Source organism: Etheostoma cragini, chromosome 6, assembly GCF_013103735.1.
Source record: "Etheostoma cragini isolate CJK2018 chromosome 6, CSU_Ecrag_1.0, whole genome shotgun sequence".
Classification (NCBI taxonomy): Eukaryota; Metazoa; Chordata; class Actinopteri; order Perciformes; family Percidae; genus Etheostoma; species Etheostoma cragini.
In genome coordinates this window covers 17579053-17605988 of record NC_048412.1, presented here as the reverse complement: position 1 = coordinate 17605988, position 26936 = coordinate 17579053, and the positions used below count along the sequence as shown (strand labels likewise).

At 41.1% G+C, this 26936-nt stretch overlaps 1 protein-coding gene across 1 annotated transcript in view; it reads left to right on the top strand.

Annotated features, from left to right (window-relative positions):
- Positions 1-26936, top strand: part of itga10 (integrin, alpha 10) — a 27432-nt gene continuing 496 nt past the window's right edge. Inside the window, exons 1-30 of the mRNA XM_034875012.1 lie at positions 1-885; positions 6971-7082; positions 7226-7335; positions 7417-7505; positions 9160-9274; positions 9784-9911; positions 10526-10674; positions 16271-16421; positions 19581-19746; positions 21586-21659; positions 21738-21882; positions 22717-22865; positions 23006-23149; positions 23256-23462; positions 23543-23673; positions 23828-23994; positions 24115-24257; positions 24356-24466; positions 24563-24648; positions 24762-24903; positions 25012-25104; positions 25203-25279; positions 25443-25532; positions 25627-25711; positions 25796-25909; positions 25984-26091; positions 26175-26288; positions 26386-26481; positions 26562-26675; positions 26764-26861. Coding sequence (XP_034730903.1) covers positions 834-885; positions 6971-7082; positions 7226-7335; positions 7417-7505; positions 9160-9274; positions 9784-9911; positions 10526-10674; positions 16271-16421; positions 19581-19746; positions 21586-21659; positions 21738-21882; positions 22717-22865; positions 23006-23149; positions 23256-23462; positions 23543-23673; positions 23828-23994; positions 24115-24257; positions 24356-24466; positions 24563-24648; positions 24762-24903; positions 25012-25104; positions 25203-25279; positions 25443-25532; positions 25627-25711; positions 25796-25909; positions 25984-26091; positions 26175-26288; positions 26386-26481; positions 26562-26675; positions 26764-26817 — 3516 coding nt within the window. The 5' untranslated portion in view covers positions 1-833 and the 3' untranslated portion in view covers positions 26818-26861. The remainder of the gene's footprint in view (positions 886-6970; positions 7083-7225; positions 7336-7416; positions 7506-9159; positions 9275-9783; positions 9912-10525; positions 10675-16270; positions 16422-19580; positions 19747-21585; positions 21660-21737; positions 21883-22716; positions 22866-23005; positions 23150-23255; positions 23463-23542; positions 23674-23827; positions 23995-24114; positions 24258-24355; positions 24467-24562; positions 24649-24761; positions 24904-25011; positions 25105-25202; positions 25280-25442; positions 25533-25626; positions 25712-25795; positions 25910-25983; positions 26092-26174; positions 26289-26385; positions 26482-26561; positions 26676-26763; positions 26862-26936) is intronic.

The window sequence follows — 26936 nt, the reverse complement described above, 5'->3', positions numbered from 1 at the left end:
GTTTGTCAATGTGAACCAGTTGCGTGGAGAGGACTGGTGGGAGGGAGGGGAGCTCTGAGGATAAATGCGCTCTTTCATTTCAAAGTGAAAGAAATCCGTCAAGAGAGGCACATAACCTCGAAAGAAACTCCCGGCAAACAAGAGATTTGCTATCAATGTGAAAAATCCGCAGAGATAATCATGGATAAGAAGTTATCTGAGAAGCCTCATCTTAAACTTTTGGCTTGATGAGCAAAGTTTCTGTCTACAGGAGAGCTTGATCTTCAAAGACGCGCTCCGGAGTTAAGAGGGATTAAGCGCGGTGCTGGGAAGACTGTTTGGGAAGGTGTTACACATTAGTAATGGTTTAATCAGTCTGAACTGCGGCCTTTTGTTGACTGGGACAGGTGTGACATTTTCATGCCCAAAACATGGGTCACTGAGGTGTCAATTACGTTTTTTTTCTCTTTATCATAGAGAGCTTTTCGTGCGCTTATAATAAAAGTTTCTCCTGTGGTGCCAAATATTCCCACAGGGACTTTAGGAAACGCAAAAAATCCCGACCAGGAATTCTCGAGTAGAGTTTTTTTTATTTTTATTTTCATCTATATTAAACAACTCGAGACTGCTTTTGGGAACGAGCCCCCACACGCACAGCAGACATGCCACTGCAGCACCGTTTGACCGGATTTTACGCATCTCTTGGGGAAAGAGAGAGCTAAAGCGTGTGTGTTTATGTGTTTGTGGTGGACCCCGATGCATTAATTTCCAACAGCTCAGGAAACACCACTTTGTAAACAGGGAACAGTAAGAGAACTAGGCTATAGAGACTCTGCTTTCATTCGATTTTATAAATGGAGCTGCGTAATTACCTGTTACGCCTGGAGTTCATCCTCCTTCTCAAAGGTAAGAAACACTTTATATTCATTTTTAAATAATAATTTGGTTTAGAAGTCCCACGTTTTAACACGTGTTATTTTTTTAAGATAAGATGGGGGGGGGGGCAACTTTGGAGAACTAAAGTTGAGCTCTTATCCGTGATTGATGCCTCTTCCTTTCCCAGTGGCTCTCCTGTCCTCTAGCACGGTCTCTCTAGGTGATATGGTCATTAACCTCTACAACGTTTGCACTTTAACAGACAACATATGTGAATGATTGTGTCACACGTGCCTCCCTGAATCCCAAAGAGCTTAATTCTGTGTGACAGTAAGTGACTGACCATGAAGACATTCCTAACATGATTGTGTGCAGGAGAGGAGAGAAGCAGGTATATTAAAACATATGGCCAAACTGCATTTGCCAAACAGATCAAAGGTATAGGAAGTCGTGCATGAGTCCAACAAAGTAATGTTCAAAGTATGATCCTTGTGTAAATCTATCAGTGACTATGTCAATAGTGAGGAAGTATTTCATTCTTGCTGGAGGCCTCCAGCCACCAGAAGATGTTTGGAGCGATCACAGATATTTGCATGTATCCTCTGCCAAAGGTTTGCTGGTTTTTACGTCTCCTCTTTTAGCTGACACCTTCTGACCCTGGCAGCTGTGTAACTTGACCCCACCGGCCATATCAGCCATATCCGTAACTTAGACTTGATGTCTAAAGTTCCCCTAATAAGGCATCAATGCCATGTGTGTTTTCTCCATGGAGCATGAACATCAGCTCCCTTCATGTACTCATGTTGGTTCTGGCAAAGCAGCCTCATACACCTCATTGAGCCATTCCTGCTCACCAGCAAGAAAAAGAACATTGTTGTCTACCAAGTGTTTATGCAGCTGATAAGCAGAGGTTTAACAGCATGGTTCAATCATAGCATGCAGCCATGACGCAAAATGTTAAGATTTTACCTGCTCTAAATCTCTCTCTCTCTCTCACACACACACACACACACACACACACACACACACACACACACACTTTTTTACACATGCCAGCAGCCAAATGTTGCCTGTGGTTAGGTTTTACACATTGCACTCCATTATCAGTTTAAATCACGCATGTACAGAAAAAATCTGTTCCTTTTTTTCTGTGCAACCTTTCATTTAAATTGTACTATAGCTTATGTGATCTAAGTTTAAGTGTTCCTGCATGTGTTTGTTTGCTAGCGTGTGCGTGTGTCATACAGGAGTACGTAGATGAGTGAGTGTGTGTAACGTTAATGATTTCAGCAGAGCTCCCTTGATGTGGACAGCAGGCATCCCATGCCTGTAACACTCTGTTATGCTTTACTGAGATGTTAAACACAGGTGTGCTTGCGAGTGTGTGTTAGTCATTCATAAATTGTTGCTATTATTCTTCCAGCTATCTTCTTGTGTTTTTTTTACTTTCCCATTATTTGCTGACATTCATTACTACTCCCCCTCTTCTTCCACCCCCATTCCCCAGGAGAGGGTGACAAAGATGAGAACAGAACACAAACGAGATAATGGAGAGAAAATCTGTTAAAAGGGGGTGAGAAGAAGTATAGGAGGGGGATGCATGGGAATCATTGAGTCAGTTAAATAGAGATGATAGAAACAGACAGTCTAGCATTTCACAGAGGTGCTTGGAGTCAGGGATGTAAATCAAAGACACAGAGAAACAGACAAGGAGAAAGGGAAACTTGAATATGTTAGTCCAATTAAAACAACATACATCTATGTCTCTGTATACGGCTATAAGTGCTAGCATATCTCTATAGTTTTCCAAGTATTGTAGTGTCAAGTTCAGTTTCTGTGCACACACATGTAAACAAAGCCTACTGCACAATCACAGCCATACAGATCCAGCAGCAGTAGCGCCCATAGCTGAATGTGTGGTTGAGGGAATATGGACCCAGTTTGGCTTGATAAATGTTTGCCGTCAGTTGTCATGGCGATGGGTGGTCAGACAGGCTGCGGTACAGTGTCATATATAAACCCCAATGAAAATAGAACCAGAGGAGGGAGGGAAGGACAGGGAATGATGGTACAGTTCTGTGTGTTAAGAAGGGAGGGAGCCTTGTGGTAGAGTTACAGAGTGTGTGTGTGTGTGTGTGTGTGTGTGTGTGTGTGTGTGTCTGTAAGTATTAGGAGAGAGGGTAAAAAAGAGCAATTTATGGTTCATGAGAGAGGAGAGAAAAGAGAAAATCAGTAGCGGGTTGTTATCGGAGCCCTGGTTTGTTGTGGAAAGCAATTTGGAATCGGAGAGAGTGGGTGATGGTGCCACAAGAAGAGACCGAAACATTTTACTACACTGTGTATAAAAGCAGTGGTGGGAGAGAAAATGAGAGGATAACTTGTTACAACACAGCTGAATAAAATGATTTGTATTCATTCTGGAAGATTTAGTATTAGGGATTACTCTGTCCTTGCCTATGCATGTTCCAATAGGTGAAGTGTATTAAACATCTGTGTAGAATCAGAGGGCCTGGAGATGGAGAAATCTCATCAAAGTCACCAGAGGTTTGGTTGTTGAAATATTTGAAGCTCATTTTGATCTGCAAGATAAGCAGAAACAAGATGTCTACAGCTGCACTAGCATCTCTGTGAGGCTCTGTTTACATACTGTAGGCACAGTGGTGCTTTGAGTTAATGCAAATTTTAGCCTGTTAACTTGCGCTCAATGACAGTCCTAACATGTAGATGTAAAGCAAGTACAGTGTTTACTGTGTTCACCATCTCCGTTTAGCATCCAAGGGAAAATTCCTCATATGTGTCCTTCTACCTGGCATATAAAGCTGATTCTGATTCTGATGCTCTGCAAATTAACATTAAATGAGGATGTCATTTTGATTGCAGTTGTTTGTGAATTTATTCAAGTATTTGACAAATTCAAATTTTGACCTGATCATGGTTCTAAGATAGTAAACAGATGACTAAAGTTATCATAAGTTTATGGCAATCCATCAAATATATGTTGAGGTATTTTACTTTGCTAGCATGACTTTAAAAAACCATCCAGTAGCTATCCACTGTGTAAATCAGGGTACAGAGAAAAGAAGAAACTTGGCTGAAAATGCAATGACGTTACAATAAAAAACATCTGAATAGAAGAGAAATGAAATCGCGGGAAGAAACATCAGTATGTGAGAAAGGCAGCAGCAGAGATGGAAGAGAAACAGCGAACAGATCTAGTTTCTCTCTCAAATCCATGTGGAATCAACCTCTGGTTGACCGGTCCAAGGTAATTGTCTGTGTGTGTGTCTGTGTGTATATGTGGGAAGTATCTGTATACAAGTGTGTGAGTAGCTGGTGTATAATCACAGCAGCAGTGTTCTGCTCTTTTTCCCCATATGGACTACCTTCATCCAGTGGAATCACTGACTAATACAGTAGAAGAGTTACTGGAGATGCCCCAGGATGCTGCTTAATTACATGTCAACTCAAATGTATTTAAATAATCCCATTTTGCAAAACACAGCCAACACTCCCTGTTTTCCGTTGCTACATTTAGTTACATCTAGTCAATGCATAAATGGGACAACTTAAATACCAACTGTCAAGAGTAGCATACTCTCTAACAAAAAAATACAACATAATGTTTCTCAGTAATTTATCTGAAGGAAATAATGAGGAGAGTTTATTTCCTGTCAGATTTAGCTGAAACGGGAAAATAATGTAGATTCATTGTTATCGGTCTGTACAGTGTGCATTTTTTATACAATTATTACAGAGTTTAATCCAAGTATGAACCAAACAAAGGGTCTACTTGATATGAACCTGAACTTTCCTCTAGTGCCACCATGACATTGACATTTGTGGTTTTAAGATAAATGTCTCAATAACTTTTGGCTGGATTGCCATATTTTGTGCACACATTCATGTCCACCTCAAGATGAATTGTAGTGACTTTTGTGATCCCCTGACTTCATCTAATATCATCATCTTTGGTTAATGACATTCCCATTGAACTTATCTGTACTTTGGGTTTAGTCCAAATGTGAGCATGCTAACCATTAAACTAAGATAGTATACCTGCTAAACATCACCATGTTAGCATTGTCATTGTGAGCACTTTAGCATGCTAAGCATTTAGCTCAAAACCACACTAACGCCCCACAGACCGTTAGTATGGCTGTAGACTCTTAATTTTGTTATCCATTAAAAATATGTGTTTTATTTGGTCAAAACCTTAATGAAAAAAAACAGTTGTGTATTTAATAGTCACGGTTGTTTACGTTTCTTTCAAAAGATCTTATTGACGGACTTTAGGGCAGAAACCAGAGACAACCTCAGACCTCATGTAGGCAAGGTAACTAACAACTATGGAGAAGACTTGTGCGACTTGTTTAATTTTAATAACTAAACTTTAAATACCTGGATACACAACTCATAATAATTCAATTTATAAATGTGAAGATCTGCAATGTGGCTAACAAAAGTTCTCATCCTATTTATTAGGAATGGTCATTCATTAAAAGGTCATTTGTTCATTCAGTTTCACTTTAATTAACAAAGCAGGACACATATAATCTATGTAGGACTGTATTAATCTACCTTTATGTATTTTTTCTGGTGTTGGAAAACCATATTTAGACTTTCCCCTTCAGACTGTGAACAAACAAGCTGTGTGCCTTTCATTTTGCCAGTTGCAACATGTTTTCGGGCATCAGTTTACACCTAAATGTTCACAACGTGAATGTGAACTGTCTGACTGTCTCTGTCTTCTCTCTCTCTCTCTCTCTCTCTTGTATGAAGGGCAGGCTTGTGTGTCACAACAGGAGACTTACTATACTCCATCGTTTTTCTAACCCACACCCTTCCCTGCCTTGCCTCTTCTCTCCCCTTTCCTCTCCCTCTTTCCCCTCAAACTGAACTCCCTTTTTCCTCAAAGGTTGCCTTTGGTCAATATGTTTATCCATCGTTTTCAATCCCCCTTCTCCCTCCCTCGAATCCCCTCTCCCAATTCCAACAGGGGAAATAATAATCTGACTTTGAACTGTAGATGTACAGTTGTTTACACACAGTTTTTAGCTTCCTGTTTTACATGATTTCATTTTAACGGCTAACATTTATAATAATAATTTATAATGTCTGATTTGGATATGTACTCTGTACATAAGTTTAGAATATTGGGAAAAGCACTTTTGACTTTTTTGCTTTTCTGGTTAGATGTGAAGATTGATAAACTATGCTCACGTTTTTCAATAAATATGAAATTTACTAAAAAGTAGACCGGCACTTAGATGGTGATTTGTGATTTTTACACTTCTTTTGTACATGTTAAACAGATGAGATATAACATGTTATTTTGAGATGCTTCAGATGTGTTGGTTGGCAGATTTTATTACCTTTGGACAGAGCAAGGCTAGCTGTTTCCCCCGTTTCCATTCTTTATGCTAAGCTAAGATAGCAAACATTTGGCTATAGCTCCATATTTAACAGACAGATATCAATCCTCTCATCTAACTTTTGGCCAAAAGCGCACGTTTTGACCTTTTACGCTCTGATCTGTGCTAGATATTGCTGCTATTAATCCATGTGCATAACTTTCTAACACATTTGTCATTCTGTCATACGAATAGTCCCTTGAGAGACAAAGAAAGGATTTTGAATTGAATTATTTTCATTTATGTTACTTAAAGGTTGGAAAAATCATCTTATTACACATTGTCTGTCAGTACCACATCTATATTGTGCGTGAGCTTGTTCCAGCTCTTTTATTTAAGCTATTTTATGTTCACACTGAGTGAAGTATTCAAACCTAGGACATGTTATTTTATGACTTCACCATTTAATTAAAAGAAAATATGTAGCTACTCCGTGTTGCCTTTACCGATTCCGTTTTTTTTCAATCGAAAGTATACGCAGATTTATAGCGATCAAGATTAATATTAAAATTGGCATGAATTCTTGTTTAACATAAAGTTCTGTGAGACTGAACAAAGTTTGGCTGTGCGGCGTGAGTTTGTGATGACTGACCCACCTGCCTTTGGGGTTTGGAGGTTAAGGGAATGACAATAAAAAAAGTGTTGTCTTTAGGTCATCTGTGTAATAAATCTTTTCTGTTATGTCTTGTCTGCATGTCTTTCAGGATTGTGTCAGTGTTTCAATATAGATGTAAAGAATCCACGAATCTTTACCGGACCAGAGGAGGCTCTGTTTGGCTTCTCTGTTTTGCAACATGAATCAGAGGGAGAAAAATCGTAAGTGTGTGTGTGCGTTTGTGCATGTGTGTGTGCGTGTGTTGAAAGAGAAACAAATAATTAAACTATCATAAATTCTTACAAGAAGAGGATGTACAATGACGTTTTGATGATTAATGACTGACTGTTTCATTCTGTTGAAGGATGCTGGTCGGTGCTCCCTGGGACGGCCCGCCCAACAACAGGAAAGGAGATGTGTACAAATGCGTCATAGGAGAGGAGAAGTACTCAAACTGCAGCAAAGTGAACCTAGGTGAGAGAAACAATATCCTTTACTAAACAAACTCTCCCTGATGTGTTACCCAGATGCTACAATAAACTCTATCTATCTCAGGTGAGATTGCTCTGCGGAACGTTTCTAAAAACCTGAGGAATTCTCACTTGGGAATGACGCTCACTCCAGACTCACCTGATGGCTTCCTGGTATGTAGTTTCAAAACTGGGAAACAATATGTTTTGCTACGTGGTATTTGTGTCATGTGTGGGAGCCTAAAGGGATGTGGTGAGACCAGGTTGTGTTTGTTTGACATACTGTAACTTTTAATGAATCATCTCCGTTGGTGTGTTTTTATTTGACCTTAGATGTGACCATGTGCGGTTTACTGATCCACCACTCTGAATACGTTTTTGGAGATTTATATGCACATTTACACATAAACTGAACTGAGAAAATGCATTCAATGCATAGGCATAATACTGTAATTACTTTGCTTGTGCCAGTTGTGAATTCACATGGTTAGGCACTTGTAATGACATTCTGAACATGAGAAGAGGCTAAAAAGCCCATTTAAAACCTGCCCTGTTTCAGCGTCCTGGGTGCAAACTGTAGCAGGAGGTTAACACGGTGTGAGCAAGACTGATTTCTTGCTACTGACAGCACTTCAAATTTACAAACAACAGAGCTATGTCTTGAAATCGACCTGAATTCTCCTTTAAGTCTAACTCAATGTCATATTTCAAGTCTTCAACTGTGATAAACACATCTCGCTGTTGCTCTCCAATTTCTCCAGTTTTAAGGCTTCTGATTTGCAGAGCAACACACTTGTGCCTGGGCCAGCAAATAATAGTGTATGTGTTTTGTATGTGTATTTGTATGTTAGTTACTGTGTTTGTGTGTGTGTGTGTGTGTGCGTGTTAAGCAAGTGTGCTTGCGTGTTTTGGTGTCTGCCAGGTTTTAACTGCTGCTCCGGGTGTGGAGTCGTGTACAGTTCACGAACGCCATCCAGCTTAGCCCATTTATTGTGTGTTTTTGTGTGTGTGTGTGTGTGTGTGTGTGTGTTTATCTTAACCCCAGTGGTCAGGTCTATAACAGGATCGGAATGCGTCTCCGGCCCTTTGTTAATGACAGACCTACCAAAAGCCATAGCACCTCTCTTGCTTTTCTCCTTCCTCTCTCTCCATCCCTTTTTCTCTGCCTGTCTGTGTGCCTGAGGAGAAGCCCGTCCATAATGACAGGGCGAGCAAAACCAGGATGTTTCTCTTTCTCTCATTCTCCCCCCATTTCACTCGGTTTTTGGTCTTTCTCTTTTGTCTCTCTGCTGAATGCACGAGTTTCCCTTTTATCTCCTCTTTCTGCACTTTCCCCCTTAATCTATTCCTCCCTCTTGGTATAAAAGCCAAATAAACGGCATGCTTTGAAGACAGAAATATTTTTATATGATGCCCCCAACCCACATTCAACCCCCTACATTTAGCGCAATCAGATTTAAATTGCTCTGTGTTCCAGCTCTGTTAAACCACTTATGACAGCAGTGACTGCCAACATGTCAACAATAGTCTCTCTTTCTCTGCCTCGCCCTCAATGTTCGGTCCCACCAAACCACACTATTGTAGTTTTTCCATGACTTATTCCCTCTTATGACTTGTTTTTTTTTGTTCCCCTTCAGGCCTCGTTTGGTCTTTTCTTCTGTTTATTCAGTCATCCGACCACACTTGTGTTCAAACCCTTTGATAACAAACCCCCAAAAACACCTACACAACTGAGCGGAACACTTGAAAATGTAAATTGATTTCATTGACTGTAGGTGCTCTTAAAATTGCTTCACCTGTAAGCCAGATGCTGATGTGTGTTTGGCAGGCATGTGCCCCTCTGTGGTCTCAAGAGTGTGGTACGTCTATGTTCAGCACTGGCATCTGTGCCTCTGTCAGCGATGACCTAGAACCAAGAGGGACCATTGCCCCAACAGCGCAAAGTAAACACGCACGCACACACACACACACACACGTGCCTGCGCACGCAGCCACACACACACACACACAAACACACACACACACACACGCACGCACACAAGCAAACACGCACACACACGCACACACAGTCGTGTCTGGCTATCTTTGTGGGGACCAGTCATTAACATAATGCATTCCCTAGCCCCTTACCCTAACCTTAACCATCAAACCTAAATGCCTAACCTTAACCCTCACCCTAACCCTAACCATAACCTAACTCTAACCCTACTCCTAAAACCAAGTCTTAGTCCTCAAAAAGCCCTTTAACGTTAAGGGGACCAGCATTTTGTCCCCACAAAGCTGTCAGGTCCCCATAAGTATACTGTATTCACAGTTTTTGGTCCCCACAATTGTAGCTAAACCTGGCCCACACGCACACACACACACTCACACACACACAAATAGGCAGAGAAACATGCTGCACAGGCCTGATTTAGCCAACCAAATCTTTTTTAACCCACACATGTGACAGGGTGCTCCACATACATGGACATTGTGATCGTGCTGGATGGCTCCAACAGTATCTACCCCTGGTACGAGGTCCAAAACTTCCTCAGCAACATCCTCAGCAAGTTCCATATCAGCTTGGACCAGATGCAGGTAACAGTGCAAGTTGATGTGTATTTGCACTGCCTACACATATTATTTACATTAGTAATGGAAACTTTGGGTTTGAATTGGAGTGAGTCTCCCACTTAAATCTCTGGAACTCCTTAGCTGTAGCCCAGAAGAGTAAGACAAGCTAGTCCCTTGAGTGAAAACATGCACAGAGTGACACATGCAAAGATCCAGTTTGGCAAATAAGGACTAGAATGAAATGCTTTAGTAATGTAAAGGGACGTGAGCTGAGCTAGCTTGGGGTTTAGGAGGAAAGTCTGAGGGGGGGGGATCTGGGAATGTGATTCTGAGCTAAATAACAAGAGGAGTGAGAGGGGGTTTGGGTTTTTGAAAAGGGAGGGTAAGGGGTAGCAGGCAATGTGAGGTGAAGAGGAAATACCTCTGGTTTTTGAATGAATTCAAAAATTCCCCAAGTTCACTGTTTGCTTTAAGAACAGGATTGGTACTTAAAGAGATAGTTCCCCCCAGAAACAAGAGTCCAAGTTGCTTTCCACAACCATATGTGCCAACACAACCATGGACATATGGCATTGTTGAAATACTTGTTTGTGTGTGTGTGTGTGTGTGTGTGTGTGTGTGTGTGTGGTCACATTCAGGTTGGTATACTGCAGTATGGTGAGGTAGCAGTCCACGAGTGGTCTCTGAAGGACTACCAGACTACGCAGGAGGTGGTGGAGGCCGCCAAGAACATCAACAGACAGGAGGGACGAGAGACGCGCACTGCATACGCCATCCACACGGCCTGGTAGGCCTGTCATTCACTTCTACTGGTTGATGTTCTTTGTACTGAAACATACTGTAGATTCGGCTGGCTAACTGGAAACTGTCTGGCTGTTTAGATTTTGGTATAACATTCTTAGGTTTTTCTCTCTAAATATATCACTGTATAATTTGTAGTTATAATGACAATCAGGTCAATTTTTTCTTGTCTTTTCTTTTGAATAATATGCTCCAGTGTAATCCCATCTGGCTACTTTTGATTAACAGCAAAATGTCAAAGACAAGGATTAGATTACAAATTAAGAATATAAACCTGCTCCAACTAATATTTAGATTTTACCTAAGGATGACATTAACTCACAGAATTAAAGGAGGCAAACTCTCAACTCTTTAGCATCTTTCACCTCACCTTTTCAGCTCGAAAATCGGCAGCCTTTAACAGTTAACAGCTATCGCTAGCGTTAGCTAGCTAGATTAGTTGACATAGCGCAGAACAAGACAGTTAATGGTGACCAAAATGTTCCAATGAACTATGATAAAATCAAAACACACAGTGAGAGTCAAACTTTAAGACGAAAACATCCTTAACAATTTCAACGCTATTTTAATGTAAACCAAGCAATGAGTATACAATCCATGGTAAACTAGTTGTTGTCTAAATTAATGATTATGTTGCTTTGCATTGGCTGGATGAGTAAATAAGCAACTGTTTGCTTAGTGTTGTGTTAACAGTCTGTCATGCTGCCCCCAACTGGTCAAAACTATCAATTAATGCAGGTTTAAAGAACGTTTTAACTGAAGTTTTTTTTTTGGAGCATGTCCAAGTTCCTTAGCAGAGATTTATAAATGATAACCGTCTTTAAAATACTCTCTTTTAACTGTATTGTTGCCCGGTTTCATCTTACCTTCATGACCTTTATAAAAAGCATGTTGGTGGTATTTAAGCTGGTAACCCAAGTCTAAAGAAACAGCTCTATAGGTTGAGGGTCAGCAACTAAGTGAAAATCTCTACGTCTTAAAATATATTTTCCTTTTCAAAAGAAAATTCCTGCTTTATTAAAGTCATACCCACACAGAGCACCACACCCAGACCCGATGTGTGGCCACAGGTTCCTTTTTGGGATGTGTGTGTCTTGGAGAGGAGTTCCACATATACACACACACACACACACACACACACACACACACACACACACACACACACACACACACACACACACACACACACACACACACACACACACACACACACACACACACACACACACACACACACACACACACACACAGGTAATTGGTGAGCTCCTGTGTTCTGCTACATTTAAAGGTAAAAGATGGAGAAGTTTAGGAGAAACATTTAAAAGGTAGTTGAAAAGCAGTGACTGGAAAATGGAGCCAGTAAAAAAAGTGTAACTGTGGCATTGAAACACCAGTGACCCAAAATCCAAACTACTACACACTCTCTCTGTGCTTTACCTTTCAATGTCACTAATTCCCACTTTGACAGATGTTAAACACACATTAGTAGACTCCTCTTTAATCATGACAGAAAAATAAAAATATGAAACTTCTCTTGTGTGTGTGTCAGAGTAAAGAAATCAAGCCGGGGTTGTATATAACAAATATACAGCACGTACTCCTGCTCTCTTACACACACACACACACACACACACACACACACACACACACACACACACACACACACAGATGGACAGATAGCAGAGCTGGCGCTCGGCAGGAAAGTGACAGGCTAAAAAAACAGTCAGATTAGCTGAGCTGGACTAGTTGGCTGCTGGCTCAGCGCAGCTGCAGGTGTGGCACAGCCTGACCAAGCCTGGTCAGCCAAGTAGTACAGCTGTAAAAATACACACACGGACACACCATACACTCAAATTCACATACATACAGTGGGACTTCAGTGGTAATTCATCATAGGTACACTTTAACTATGAGAGACAAAATGAGAAACGAAAATCTAGGAAATCACATTGTAAGATTTTTAAAGAATTTATTTGGAAATTATGGTGTAAAATAAGTATTTGGTCACCCACAAACAAGCAAGATTTCTGTCTCTCACAGACCTGTAACTTCTTCTTTAAGAAGCTCTTCTGTCCAACACTTGTATTAATGGCACCTGTTTAAACTTGTTATCTGTATAAAAGACACCTGTCCACAGTCTCAAACTGTCAGACTCCAAACTCAACCATGGCCAAAACCAAAGAGCTGTCAAAGGACACCAGAAAGAAAATTGTAGACCTGCACAGGCTGGGAGGAGTGAATCTCCAATAGGCAAGCAGGTTGGTGTGAATAAATCAACTGTGGGAACAATTGTAAGAAAATGGAAGACATACAAGACCAGTGATAATCTCCCTCGATCTGGGGCTCCACGCAAGATCTCATCCCTTGGGGTCAAAATGATCATGAGAACGGTGTGCAAAAATCCCAGAACTACACAAAGGGACCTGATGAATGACCTGCAGAGAGCTGGGACCAAAGCAACAAAGACTACCAACAGTAACACACAACGCAGAGAGGGACTCAAATCCTGCAGTGCCAGGCGTGTGTCCCCCTGCTTAAGCCAGTACATGTCCAGGCCCATCTGAATTTTTCCAGAGAGCATATGGATGATCCAAAAGAGGATTGGGAGAATATCATGTGGTCAGATAAAACTCAATTTATCGTGTTTGAAGGAAGAAGAATGCAGAGCTGCATCCCAAGAACACCATACCTACTGTGAAGCATGGGGGAGGAATTATCATGCTTTGGGGCTGTTTTTCTACAAAGGGGACAGGAAAACTGATCTGTGTTAAAGGACGCATGAACGGGGCCATGTATCGTGAGATTTGAAGTAGGGCTGCACGATCATGGCCAAAATGATAATCACGATTATTTTGATCAAAATTTTGATCGCGATTATTCTCACGATTATTTGTTGATTTTAACCAAAACAAATTTTATCGTCACATAGGCTATTTATAACTGCAAGAGGGAGTGTGATGGACGCTACTCACAGAGAGACGGCTGACTTATTATGAACGGGTCCAGCACGGGTCGAATGGCGGATACACACGTCGTGTGTATGAAACGTCTGTATCTTCACTGCGCTGCATTTTTAAGATAAGATAAGATAATTTGTTTATTTGTCCCCAGTGGGGAAATTACTGCACTACACTCTGTGTACACACTTTTGTTAGTACTCACACACAGGCCTGAAATACACACATGCTCAGGACCTATACATGCACTATACATGGAGAGATGTCAGAGTGAGTGGGCTGCCGGCTGAACCAGCGCCCTGAGCGGTCGGGGGGGTACGGTGCCTTATATTAATAATATACAGCTGTGTTAATAAAAAATTAAAACTGTGGACAAATGTCAGAAGTGTGGACCGGGCCGCTGTGAGGCCGGGCGCGGAGTAAGAGGAGAGAGAGCAGAGGAGAGATTCAATACAGGTACGGCTTTACAGATAGAATGGGTCATGGAACGCAAAATTAAATCATCTCCAGATAAACAGCATTGCAGCAGATGCGAGGACATTAGCACCGGTGCGTCCTAGAGAAGCTAACAGCTAACAGACGCTACTAGCACCAACCAGCACTGGTCACTGCTGTTGTCTGAAAAACAACAGACGGGACAAAATGTTGCGTTTACTAGTAAACTTGTAAACCTTAAGACCGACGTATAAGTGACTGCTATCTGTTGAGTTTTCCTCCCGTTACTCTGTCTTCTGTGACTGTCTCCATCTAGAAACTTTAGGGTTCTGGTATAGGAACATTTGTTAACAATTAGACAGAGCCAGGTGTTTAAGTACCAGCCAAGCTGTTTCCCTTGTTCTTTATGGTAAACTAGTAGTATCAATCTGCATCTATATGAATCTAGATGCTAAATAATGGCAAGAAAGCAAAATTGTGTATTTCCCAACTAATCATTTGAAAGGACTTGGTACCAGCTTTAAAAATAATTTAACACATTTTCAAAAGGAAAACTTTGAGCAAATGTAGCTCCCCATAGCCAAGCAATAGCCTAAACGTGTGTAGGGAAAGAAACTATAGGCTAAGTTGCTTTGAGCCTGCTTACAATGTGATGTTGGTGTGTAAATGATGGTAAGGGAGTGCCAGAGGAAAGTTTGCATGTAAAGTAGTTGACAGAATAATACATGAACATCAAACAACTTCTACAATTGGATTAGCCAATGATTTTTACATTGCTCCACCCGTCTGAGACGCTCCCGCTCACCCACACACTCCCACACAAAAGTACACACACAGACCACTGCGCTGTGTCATTACCACACTGCTGTGACTCCATAAAATGGCTTGTAAATACAACCAGGCCTCCCAATTAGCTCCACTCACTTTCTCACCCCTTTCATCTCCCCTTCTTGATTTGTCATCTCCTTGTTCCTTTCATCATATTGTTTTTTGTGCTTCCCTCTCTTCCTTTTTTATTCTTCCTACCCTTCTTACCTATTTATGTCAGTCTTGTTTTTCCCTCTGCTCTCCTCCACAGCTTTCCTTACACTTTCACAACTCTAGTTTCTCTTTTCACCAGTTTTATTTCACTGTATATCACACAATCTTAATACCACATGAGAGCAGGATTTGCACTTCTCAGTTGTTATATTTGGCTTCATTTTGTGGTCTTTTATCCTTCTTTTAATTTGGTTTTCCAACACTTTTCTTTCCCTTACAATTACCTTCATTAGTTTTTTTTTCCCTCTACCTATTATGTAGTTCTTTATTCTAACATACTTGTTTTCCTGTTTCCCATCTTTCATTTATCATTTTATCCAGTCTTCCACTCATCTATTTTTCCTCATTATTTGTCTTTCACTCCTTTCTTCTCTTTTCTCTTCTCCACTGCACCATATGTAATTTGCAGACTGCATAGGGAAACGGTTGTTTTTAACTCCGCGTTTCTTGCGGGTGACCACAATGTTATATTTAGACAAGGGCTGGAGTTAGGCCTGAAAATGACTGAGTTCACTTGCAGTGACTACTCTTCCCAGCTCACTGTGTGTGTGTGTGTGTGTTGGTCTGAGGCTTACCAACACTAATCAACACTTGAATCAGGTCCCACTGAAAACAGGTTTCTTGCAGACAAACAGGGTGTGGCCTGGATCTGTTCGTGTGTGTTTGTCATTTAGGTTTCCTCTCTGTATCATGGCCCAACAGGATGGGAATGCACAGATGCAGTCGCTGTGTGCAATGACACATGCACACTGCACGATGACCAAGAGTCAAGTGGCAGCTAATGTATGTGTGTCAGTATGACTAATATAGTTGTGGAAAATTCCGGTTGTGATTTGGACCATTTATATATCTGACTTGATAGGAAGGAACTCAAATCCAATCTCTCTGTGTTTGACCGGCTATTCATTTTCTGAGTGAAGCATTTGAAATTGTACATTATCTTATAGGGGATGTTTATTTGAGATTTTAGGAAACCAAGTGACTGATACTCCCTCGTAGGCTACCCTTTGGCGCTTTCACTCCGTGTACTTTACATCTATTTTCATTCTATTTTGTGCTTGTATTCTTTGTCTCGATTCAAGTCAGTTGGATTTTAAAATTTAGCAACTTTTTTCATCTAAGGTTGTCTTATTCTTCTCCTCCTTGTAGCACAGAGGCATTTAGTGCTGAGCGTGGAGCAAGGGATGGCGCTACCAAGGTGATGATCGTAGTGACAGATGGCGAGTCACATGACGGGGAGGAGCTACAAGACGCTCTGGACGAGTGCATAGACAGAAACATCACTAGATACGCCATTGCTGTGAGTAAATCTCCTCATGTCTTGATGTCTTTAATTTAAAATAATCGGAATTTCTGGGTGAGTTGTAGTGTCTTGTGATGCTCAACATGTTGGTTCGACGGGGCTTTCTACAATCACAAGAGTAAAACTATTGTGAGAAACACACAAACAACTAACCTACATTATCAGTGGGGTATGTAGAGCATCCCTGACCTCACACATTGTGTGAAAGTGGTAACCACACAATACCACCACCACTCCCCCCCAAAAAAACAACGTCTCCAAATTACCAAATGAACCCCTTGGGTCTACTAAAATAGCTGAGTGGGAACAAAAACTCTTTCTTTCCAGCACCACCCGAACCCCTCAACACAAAGAAACAGACTTAGTGGTGGCATGGCTTTCAAGTCAGAGGGGCAGACAGACTTTAGGGACATGACTGTTTTCAGAAGACCCCTCCCTTTTTGACCAAAAAAGCTGGGCAACCTCCAGACTCCACTGGGACCACAGAAGAAGAGAACATGAGCCAACATGGAAGACCCCCACTATAGAAATATAGAGAAATGTAGCAATAGACCTTCATCTCAGCTGCCCATTTGGTAGATGTTATTTAGATGGAAAACTATTTAGCCTAATCACTCCTGACCTGGCAACACACAGTCATAGGTTTTGTTTGCATTTGTGGGGAGACATATGATTAGGGGATCAGGGGGTCATCCCCCAGAACATTTTGAGTATTGAACGCTTAATTTCTTGCATTCTTGTGAATTTTTAAGGCACCTATTTATACCTTTTCTGCATCAATTTATGTTGAAAATATCTTTAATTATCTAAAGGAAATTGAAGTGACAACTAGAATATAAAACTATAATGGTATATAATGTAGTAAGGTTCTCAGGCATTTTGCATTTCTTTTCAACTATTTATTCTTCTGTAGAACGTTTCTCATTATCTCTGGTCTCAGTCAGCGCACATGTGGGCATAATGTACTCTTCCCTCTTTTGTGTTATTCGGTGGAGAAGAAACCTCTTTAATGTGCATGTGGCACTTATTCACCTCGTGGATACATTAAACCGTGGGATTTAATAGCTCAGATGTGTTTCAGCAAAATTTCTGCTCATGTTTAAAACATTCTGCACATTAAAATTATAACTCATCCCATCTATGTTCTCTGATATGTGGAGGAGATGTGATGTTTTGAGAATAATAAAAGGTATAATATTACAAGAATCAAGTCACAATATCCATCTGCATGCTCTCTTGTCTGCCTATGTTGTTGCTCTGCTGATACGGTAATAGCCTATCTCATTCAGAACTTCTGACAGACACAGAGCCTTGTTTGGGTCTCTGACTGAGACAAAGTTTAGGGAAGAGGCTGAACGCTGCTCTACATCGGCGGTGGAAAACGGAAACTATGGCCGACATACAGTATATGAAGCACAAGCCCGATACATCTTTTGCAGCAGAGCGTGCCAATTACTAATTAGGTGTTCCAGCTACCACTATGGGTGGCACCGGCACACCCTGGCACACCCATAGCTATGCCATTGGACCTAAAAAAATTGTTCGGAAGATTAACTGTCAATCAAGCAATACGTTTTTCAGGTGAATTGAACAAATTACAAATTTTACCTGATGATAGCACTAAATGAAAAGTTTAGAAATTGCCAAAATGATTATTCACCCTGAGGGCGCCATGAATGTGCCAAACGCCACGGCAATCCAGCAGTTGTTCAGTCATTTCACTAAAATACACAAATACAGCTATATATAATAGAGCAATGTAACTAGAACACAAGTCACAGGATCGTCAGGGAAACAGACAGACAGACATTGTCATCCTTAGAATATTCAACAATAACATCTTCTCAGAAACAGAGTGTTTCTGTTCCTGTTGCTCTAGCCAACCGACAAGAGGTGTGTGGATTATCCACAATATGACAACTCTATCATACATGTGCACAACATAATGTTAGGTCAACAAAAGTTTAATTTGAGAGAAGAAAACAGACAGACAGAGACAGAGTAAAGGTGGAGCAGCCTTCAATGCAAAAAGAAATTGGATGAAGAAAACAAGAAAGAATGAAGTAGGTTTTGTGGGTACTTGTCCAAAAAGTCAAAGTGATGACAGGTAAGGGCTACTTGTACGTGTGTGTGTTTTAACTGAAAATGGCTCACAGGGGAGGGCAGACTTTCAAAACAAGAGCTTAGTCATTGCAGACTGTGTTTTATACATCAGTGCAAGTTAGGGGCTATATGTATGTTTATGGGGGAGTTTATGCAGGGAAATGTTAGTATTTACACTTGTATTTATATAGTCAAATTCCATTGTGTGTCCAAGTCCCGTAAATCTGAAAATGTGCTTTATATTTTAACAAGATATTCTCTTTTCTGTATTTATTCTTCTCTTTCTCGGTCTGTTACTATGTCAAAGCCTACAGCAGTTGACCCCATGAGTGGAATTCATAAGATCTTATTGTACACATTTATATGTAGGCTCTTTACACACTACGCCCCTCTCCATCCCTTACGCTCTGAAAACAGAGGATTTCCTTAGTTTGCTTGGCCGCTGGAGTCACAGGGGGAGATTCTTGGGTTTGGTTTCTTTTCTGGAATTTTCTCATTTGTACTTCAGGCGTTAAGCCATGGGCCACTCCAGCTACAGTATATCTTCTGCATCAGTCATCTCTTCACCTTGCAGCTAGGTCTGCGCTCCTCATTTACAAATCTCCGGAGGCTACCGTTTCCTCCGTTCTTATGTTTTCCACTCAATTGGTTGCCTTTGGTATTGCTTAATTACTATTAAATTACACAGGCAGTAATGCAGCTATGAAGTGTGTTTATTTTTCATTTTATTTACAGTTAAATCCTGCAGCTCCAGGGTAGTTGTGTTGGACTTAGGGATGTTATTCTCTTCTCTTCCCATTTAGACTTCTATATCTCTCATTCTCTCTCCTCACTGTCCCTCAGAAACATGGAGAAGTGATTGCTCTGATACATGCCAAAGTCTGTCCATGTGCTCTGTTTCCGCCGCTTTTACCCCCTTAACAAGCTTCTAGCTCAATCTGTTTTGTTATGTTTTATAGAGTTTTTGTTAACTGCTTATGGATTTACTGTATTTTCTCATTTTCTATTTTTTATTTCCAATCCCCTCTTTATTCCTCTAACGCCGGCCTCCAGGTTCTGGGTCATTACATCCGGCGGCAGCAGGACCCAGAGACGTTCATCAAAGAGATCAAGTCTATTGCCAGCGACCCCGAAGAGAAGTACTTTTTCAATGTGACCGATGAAGCTGCGCTCAATGACATTGTTGATGCCCTGGGAGATCGCATCTTCACTCTGGAAGGTTTGTGATACAGAAAATGGAGGCTTTGGCTGAATGATTTAAAAAAAAAAATAATAATAATAAAAGAAAGCAGCGATGTTGTAGTTCTTTAAGTCATTCATGGTTAGCTGTAAAGATATCTGGGGTTGCAGACCAAATGAGTTATTAGTAGTGTCAGATGATGGCGTTAGCCTGTGCTGTACTAGCTGTTTGTCAGTTAATTACTTCGCATGACAGCTATACATGAACTTGACAAGTTATCTACTTGGTTCAAGTCCAACAAACTTAGTTATACATATTTTTCGGTGTTAAGTCTGATAAATTTAAATCTTCAATGAAAATTCATATTGATAATATCTCCATTAATAATGTTAGATCTGCTGGTTTCCTCTGCGTTATACTAGATGACTCTTTATCCTGGAAACCTCACATTAGTGCCATAAGTAAAACAAAATAGCCAAAGTAATTGGAATACTAGGAAAAACACAGCATCCGATTAACAAAAAAGTTGCAATTATGTTGTGCCCATATATTAATCACTGTAATGTTGCTTGGGCTAGCACCCACCCAACAAAACTAGAATATATTTTTCGACTTCAGAAGCAAGCTTTAAGAATAATATTTTGTGTAAATCGTAGACATCCCTCCAAAAAATTGTTTGCTCAGGCAAGTATTCTTAGCGTTTTTCGAGTAAATCAACTTCAAATTACTTTAGTTGTTTATAGCTCTATAAAAAAGTTATTTATTTTAAATTATTATTTAATAATGAATTTCACCAGTATCTGACTCGTAGTAGTGGTCTTATTAGGCCTCCCAACTCTTGTACGACTCAAACACAGTTTAGTGTATAATACAGAGGGTCAAAGATATGGAACAGTCTTCCCACTGCACTCACTGAGGTTTCTTAAGAACAGTTTAAACAGAGCGTTAAATTGTTTCTCCTAAGTTGTTTGAATTTTCCATATGGGTTTGTGTTTTAAATGTAATTGTAAATCATTTTATGAAAAGAAATTTGTTTATCATATAATATAATTGTTTCTATGGAGATTGCCACATAATAAGGCCCTTGAGGGTTTTTTGGCAATTGTCCATAACATCTTTTTGTAAAACATATAACACTGTTTTAAGGTTTTTGTTGTGATAATATATAAAAATCAAATCAAATAAATAATAATATAATAGTTCACCTACTTTTACATTTAGCTCTTGTATATATAAATACAGTATTTTGTGTGCTGTCACTATAATTTGTGTATATCATCAACTAAGATGTACAACACCCATATGATATTGAAGATTTGTAATGAACTCCCTGATTTACAGTTACACTGTCCGATTAATCTACTCGCTTGATAAATACATTAGATTGATTAGCCAACCATATAAGGGACACAAATGTGAGGATACATTAACTAAAAGTAAAGTCTGAGAAAGAAGAGAAAGGATTAAATACAAAAATATGAGAGAAGTGGAAAAGGGAATTTAAGAGGGTGCAAGAAATTGACAGAGGATTAGGCTTATGGAACATAATAATCAGTAGTCCTGCAGTGAAAGCAAAAGAATCAAAAGAAGTAGAGGGAGTGCACAGCTATCACAATAGTTGCGGGAACATGAAAGGAAAGGGGATAAAAGTGATGCCACCCTTAAATGTTAAAGGAAATCAGAGAGGAAGAGACAAGAGGAGAGGAAAGGGTGAGGCCTATCTGCCACGGTGAGTGAAGGCGCTAATGATACCATCTTGATCATGTCCTGAGAGGGAGAGCAAGGAAGGAAGAAAGAAGGTGTCTGATGGCTAGGGATGAGCAAAAACGTGTGATGGAGAATACTTACTAATGATTTGCTGTCGCTGTCCACTTGCAGGCACTCTGGGAAACAACGAGAGCTCATTCCACATGGAGATGTCTCAGATCGGCTTCTCCACACACACACTGGATGTAAGTCTGGTAGCTGCTCATATCTATGTGTGAATTGCATGTGTTTGTGTGTCATTTATGGCCTTCTCCATTTCTCAGGATGGCATACTGTTCGGGATGGTGGGCGCCTACGACTGGGACGGTGGAGTGTTGAAGGAAGGAACCAACGGACGCATAATGCCGCCTAGAGAGGCTTTCGAAAGCGAGTTTCCATTGGAGCTCAAAAATCATGCTGCTTATTTAGGTAGCCACATAAAACACAACTGAACACAAAGGATCCTTGCTGCTTGGACTGATTCTTCCAGGGTGGTGCATTCAGGTGTTGGTGGAAAACCCAGACATTAGAAACTTAGAACAGACTTAGAAAGCAGCAGGGCTGAATTAACCCGCAAATGGGTCCCAAATTATCCACCACCTACAAGTTAGTTTGTTACTTAGGACAATTATATATACGGTATCAATTAATCTGCAGATTGTTTAAAAAAAAGTCAATTTATTGTTTTGTTTGTAAAATATCATGAGACGTGAGAATAGTCTGTTACAATTTCCTAAATCCCAAGGTAACTTGACTTTCAAATAGTCCAACACCTAAATATATTAAATTTAATATATTGCCAAACAGTAAATCTGGTGCCTTTTGGGGTCCAGAGGGGCAGTTACCCATTTTGCAAGGTTGCTAATCCAGTCTCGGCTGGCTACTAAACAACAGAAACATTTTTCAATGTAATAGGCTTAAAAATTCATCAAAGTCATCCTTTTCAAAATATGTGTTTGCTTATTGTTTATCTTAACATAACTTGTGAATGAACTCCTGTTCTGGAGCAAACTCTCAAATCACAAGTTAGAACGCTTTCCACCAGCACTCACAAACCTACCGCCCTTGGAGTAGGCTAAAGTCAGACCACACTTTCACCTGCATAAAAGTGTAACATGATGCAAACATTGACAACAAATATAAAACGCCAACAACATATGAGTTCATGGTCAACACATTCAACAACACCAGTACGACTATTTAACTCTTAGGGCATATATTAGGTTGCATTTTTGGATGATGTGTATTTACATGTGTTTCCAGGTTACACAGTATCATCTGTGGTAGTTGGTGACTGGAAGAGGCTGTATGTAGCTGGAGCTCCTCGATTCAAGCACAAAGGCAAAGTCATCCTGTTTGAACTCAGTAACGAGGGCGATGTCAACATTGTACAGGCCCTTAATGGAGAACAGGTAAAGCTCTCTCCTCATGAGTCTCTCTTCAGGCACTTTTGTTAAGTCATTGTAGCAGAAAACGGCAGCAGTCTCATTTGTCAGAGATTACAGCAAGGACTCCACCTATTGGCAGTAAACTGAAATGTCCCTCTCTGTAGATTGGATCTTACTATGGCAGTGAGGTGTGTGGGATGGATATTGACCAGGATGGCATCACTGATGTCCTTCTGGTTGCAGCTCCAATGTACCTCGGGTCAGGAAACAAGGAGACCGGCAGAGTCTACATCTACACCCTCAGTGGGGTAAGACGGCAGTGGCACTGATCATTCTTCTCCTCATGGATGCAATCAGTGTGTTACCTCCAAACCCTCCAACTTTTATTCCTCCTCTCTCTTTGTTTTCTCCAAGGAGGAGGTGTTTGTAGCTAATGGTACTCTGAAGTCAGAGGATAAGTCCCAGGATGCCAGGTTTGGTTACGCATTGGCAACCGCTCCAGACCTTAACCACGACGGCTTCACTGACCTGCTGGTGGGAGCCCCGCTGGAGGATGAGCACAAGGGGGCCATCTACGTCTACCACGGAGATGGTATTTACGTCATCCACAATTACAAGCAGGTACTTGTCAGTTGCCTACAATAACATTGTCACTGGTGTGTTTCAAGATTCAATCAAAGAGATTTTTTGTATGTTCTTAGCGTATTTCAGGGTCATCGATTTCCCCCTCCCTGCAGTATTTTGGCCGTAGTGTGAGTGCTCAGTTGGACTTGGATGGAGATGAGCTCATAGACTTGGCAGTGGGAGCACAGGGCAGTGCAGTACTGCTCAGGTGGGTAGAGGCAGATTTGGGGAGGGAGGAAAGGCCATTGCCAGAACAAATTTAATTGTATAGCTTAAAGCACTGGGAGATAATGAAGGTACACAATACATTAAACATTGGGATGTAACCCTGTTTTATCATCCCCTGTCTCTCCTGTGCCCAGCTCTCGAAGCATTGTCCAGATCAATGTGAGTCTGTCCTTCCAGCCGCACTCCATCAACGTCATTCAAAAGACCTGCCAGAGGGGTGGCAGAGAGTCAGCCTGTCTCAATGCCACTGCCTGCTTCACAACGGTGTCCCGCTCCCCTGGCCCACACAGCAACAGCTTCGGTATAACTCTTTATTTCTTACCCTCTCTATTCCTTTTAACAACTGTCTGTGAGGGTTGTGCATTGGCCAGACAGACATAATAAACAGAATGGGGATTATGCAACACTGCTCTCTCCTCAGATGTGTGGGTGTCGGCCATGTTGGATGACAGGAAGCTGTCTGCGCGGGCGCTGTTTGACGACAGCTCCCACCGACAGACCCAGCTGGCAGTCCAAGTTCACACAGGACAAACTCTCTGCTACAAACTGCCCTTCCATGTCTATGTGAGCGTTGCTACAAACATCAAATACAAGCTTGATATCCATCATTCATACACACGCAGCAAGACAAATGAAGTGATTTTCTTTAAACTTTGTTGTAGGACACAGCAGATTACATCCGTCCAATTAGCTTCTCACTGCGGTTTAAGATCAACAATACAGAGAGTGGTCCAGTGTTGGATGAAGGCTGGCCAACAACTGTCAAGAAATCTGTGAGTGGCTATCATTTCTAGTTTTTTCAATCGCACCACATTTCCTTCATCTGTTCTCCATCAAACATGCTGTCCTCTCCATTTGTACCTCTGCAGATCCAGTTCTTTAAAGACTGTGGTGAGGATGATGTGTGTACAACAGACCTGGTGCTGCAGGCTCATATGGACATCCCTGGGACGAGGTACAGATTTGAGATAATACTCTCGTTCTCTTTTTCCTTTCTGCGGCAGTTTGACAAGATCACACATCTACTCAGTTAAGTTTCAGTGAGTTTTCATTGTGTTTCCTCCACAGACAGAAGCCTTATGTTATTCGCAGCCCTCGTAGGCGTCTGGCAGTGGAGGTGCAGCTTCAGAACAGACTGGAAAACGCCTACAACACCAGCCTGACGCTGCACTATTCACGCAACCTGCACTTCTCCAGCCTCAGCATTAGGGTAAAATACACACATGTACACATGCAGCACCATGTGTAACTCATCCTACATATTTACACAAATCTACACCGTCAAACTAACACGCAATTTCTGTTTCTTTTGTTGCAGGAGGATGTCCACTTTAAGATTGAGTGTACAGCACTCAGTGCCAACAGCCACTCGTGTAATGTCAGCTATCCAGTGTTTCGCTCCCAGTCAAAGGTACGTCCATGCCGAGGAAACAGCTTCATCACTCTCTCCACTCAGCCCACTCGTACTTCACTTCCTCCAGGTTCTCCATTCTCTGTTTTTGTTTGCAGGTTAACTTCATGTTGGAGTTTGAGTTCAGCTGCACATCTCTGAACAGTCGAGTGCAGATGAAGCTTTATGCTGCCAGGTAGTTCACTACAAGGAACAAGTTCTGCATAATCCACGCAAACACTTCACAAATACTAAAAACCTCAATAAACATGAGCTTTTTTTAATATCATTTCCACAACAAGAGATTGAATGTCTAATGCGGAAAAAAAACTAAGTTTCCCCTGTGGTTATTTTTACAGTGACAGTGTGGAGAGAAAGGATACTTTGGAGGACAACAGTGTTCAGCTGCAGAGTTTTGTTCAGTATGAACCTGACTTGTTTGTTAGCAGGTATGTGTGTGCAGCATACTGTATGTATTATTCAACAATCTGATATTTTAGCTACTTAAAAATATGTTTGTATTAATGTGTTTTTTGTGCGCAGTGACTCTAATTTGAACCGATACGAGGTCCACCCCACTCGGACAGTATCGGAGTCAATTGGACCAGAGTTCTACACGCACCTGAGGGTAAAGCTTGCATGCTCATTTTAGAAACGTTAATGCAACAGAAAGTTATTGTAAACTTAGAGCACTTTTTGTTTGCGTTTGTAGCTGCAGAACCTTGGCTGTTACTCCGTGAGTAATCTGGAGTTGAGGCTGCATCTGCCCTCTGTGGCTGCAGGAGACAGAGTCTTCATGACCGTCACCAATGTCTTCTCATACAATGTGAGTTGTGCTGCTGTGTGAGTGTTTGTATCGTTCTTTTTTATCTTATTTGACATATTTAAATTGCCCCGTAGGCCACAGGTGTGAACTGCAGCATGCTGAGTGATCTGGCTCAGCTTAAGGCCAGACAGAGAGATGTACGCTCCCTTCATCCTGAAGACATGATGCAGAATGACATACTGGTGAGGCCCCTGGCGGCACAGCAGCTACTTAACACTGTGCAGCATCAATATCTATATTTGAACTTGTTGATATCTGTGTTTAGAACTGCAGCAGATCATGGTGCACTGAGATTGTGTGTGAAGTCCATCAGCTTCTAAGAGGGCAGGCCGCCGTCATTCGCGTCAGCCGGAGAGTTCATGATGATTTTTTCAGACAAGTAAGTTACACAACAAAACGCAGATGCTCATTGCAGGCTACCTTTTCCTGTCCTATGACACAAATATTGGTGGTCACCTCTGTGTCTCTTTTTCTAGGCCAAATATAAGTCAGTTAGGATCATAGGTGCCTATCGCGTTGCAGCTCAGGAGACTAACCTCATCACTCTGGGCACAGGAACAGTCTGGAGGGAGGTAAGAAGACTGTAGCCGAAGCAGAATGGGAAGGGCGTTTACTTTCTCTAATCTCTTCTTTCATTCATATTTGTTTGTAGACTGTTCTGGAGGTGCTAAAGGGCAGAGCTATTCCCATCTCGCTGTGGATTCTGATTGGCAGCATCATAGGAGGTTTACTGCTACTGGCCCTCATCATTTTTATACTATGGAAGGTATTTCCATGTTTCATTTACCTTAAACTGTCTTCAGGAATGATTATGTTGGGGACAGAATATTAATCTTTATCTCACTTCTCATCAGCTGGGATTCTTCACACGCAAACAAAGAGGAGAGGATGAGAATCATGAGGACTGAGCCCAAGTTTTGCTGCCATGACAACAGTCATTTGCCATGACGACTACAGTGGGTACGGAAAGTATTCAGACCCCTTTAAATTTTTCACTCTTTGTTTCATTGCAGCCTTTTTCCAAAAA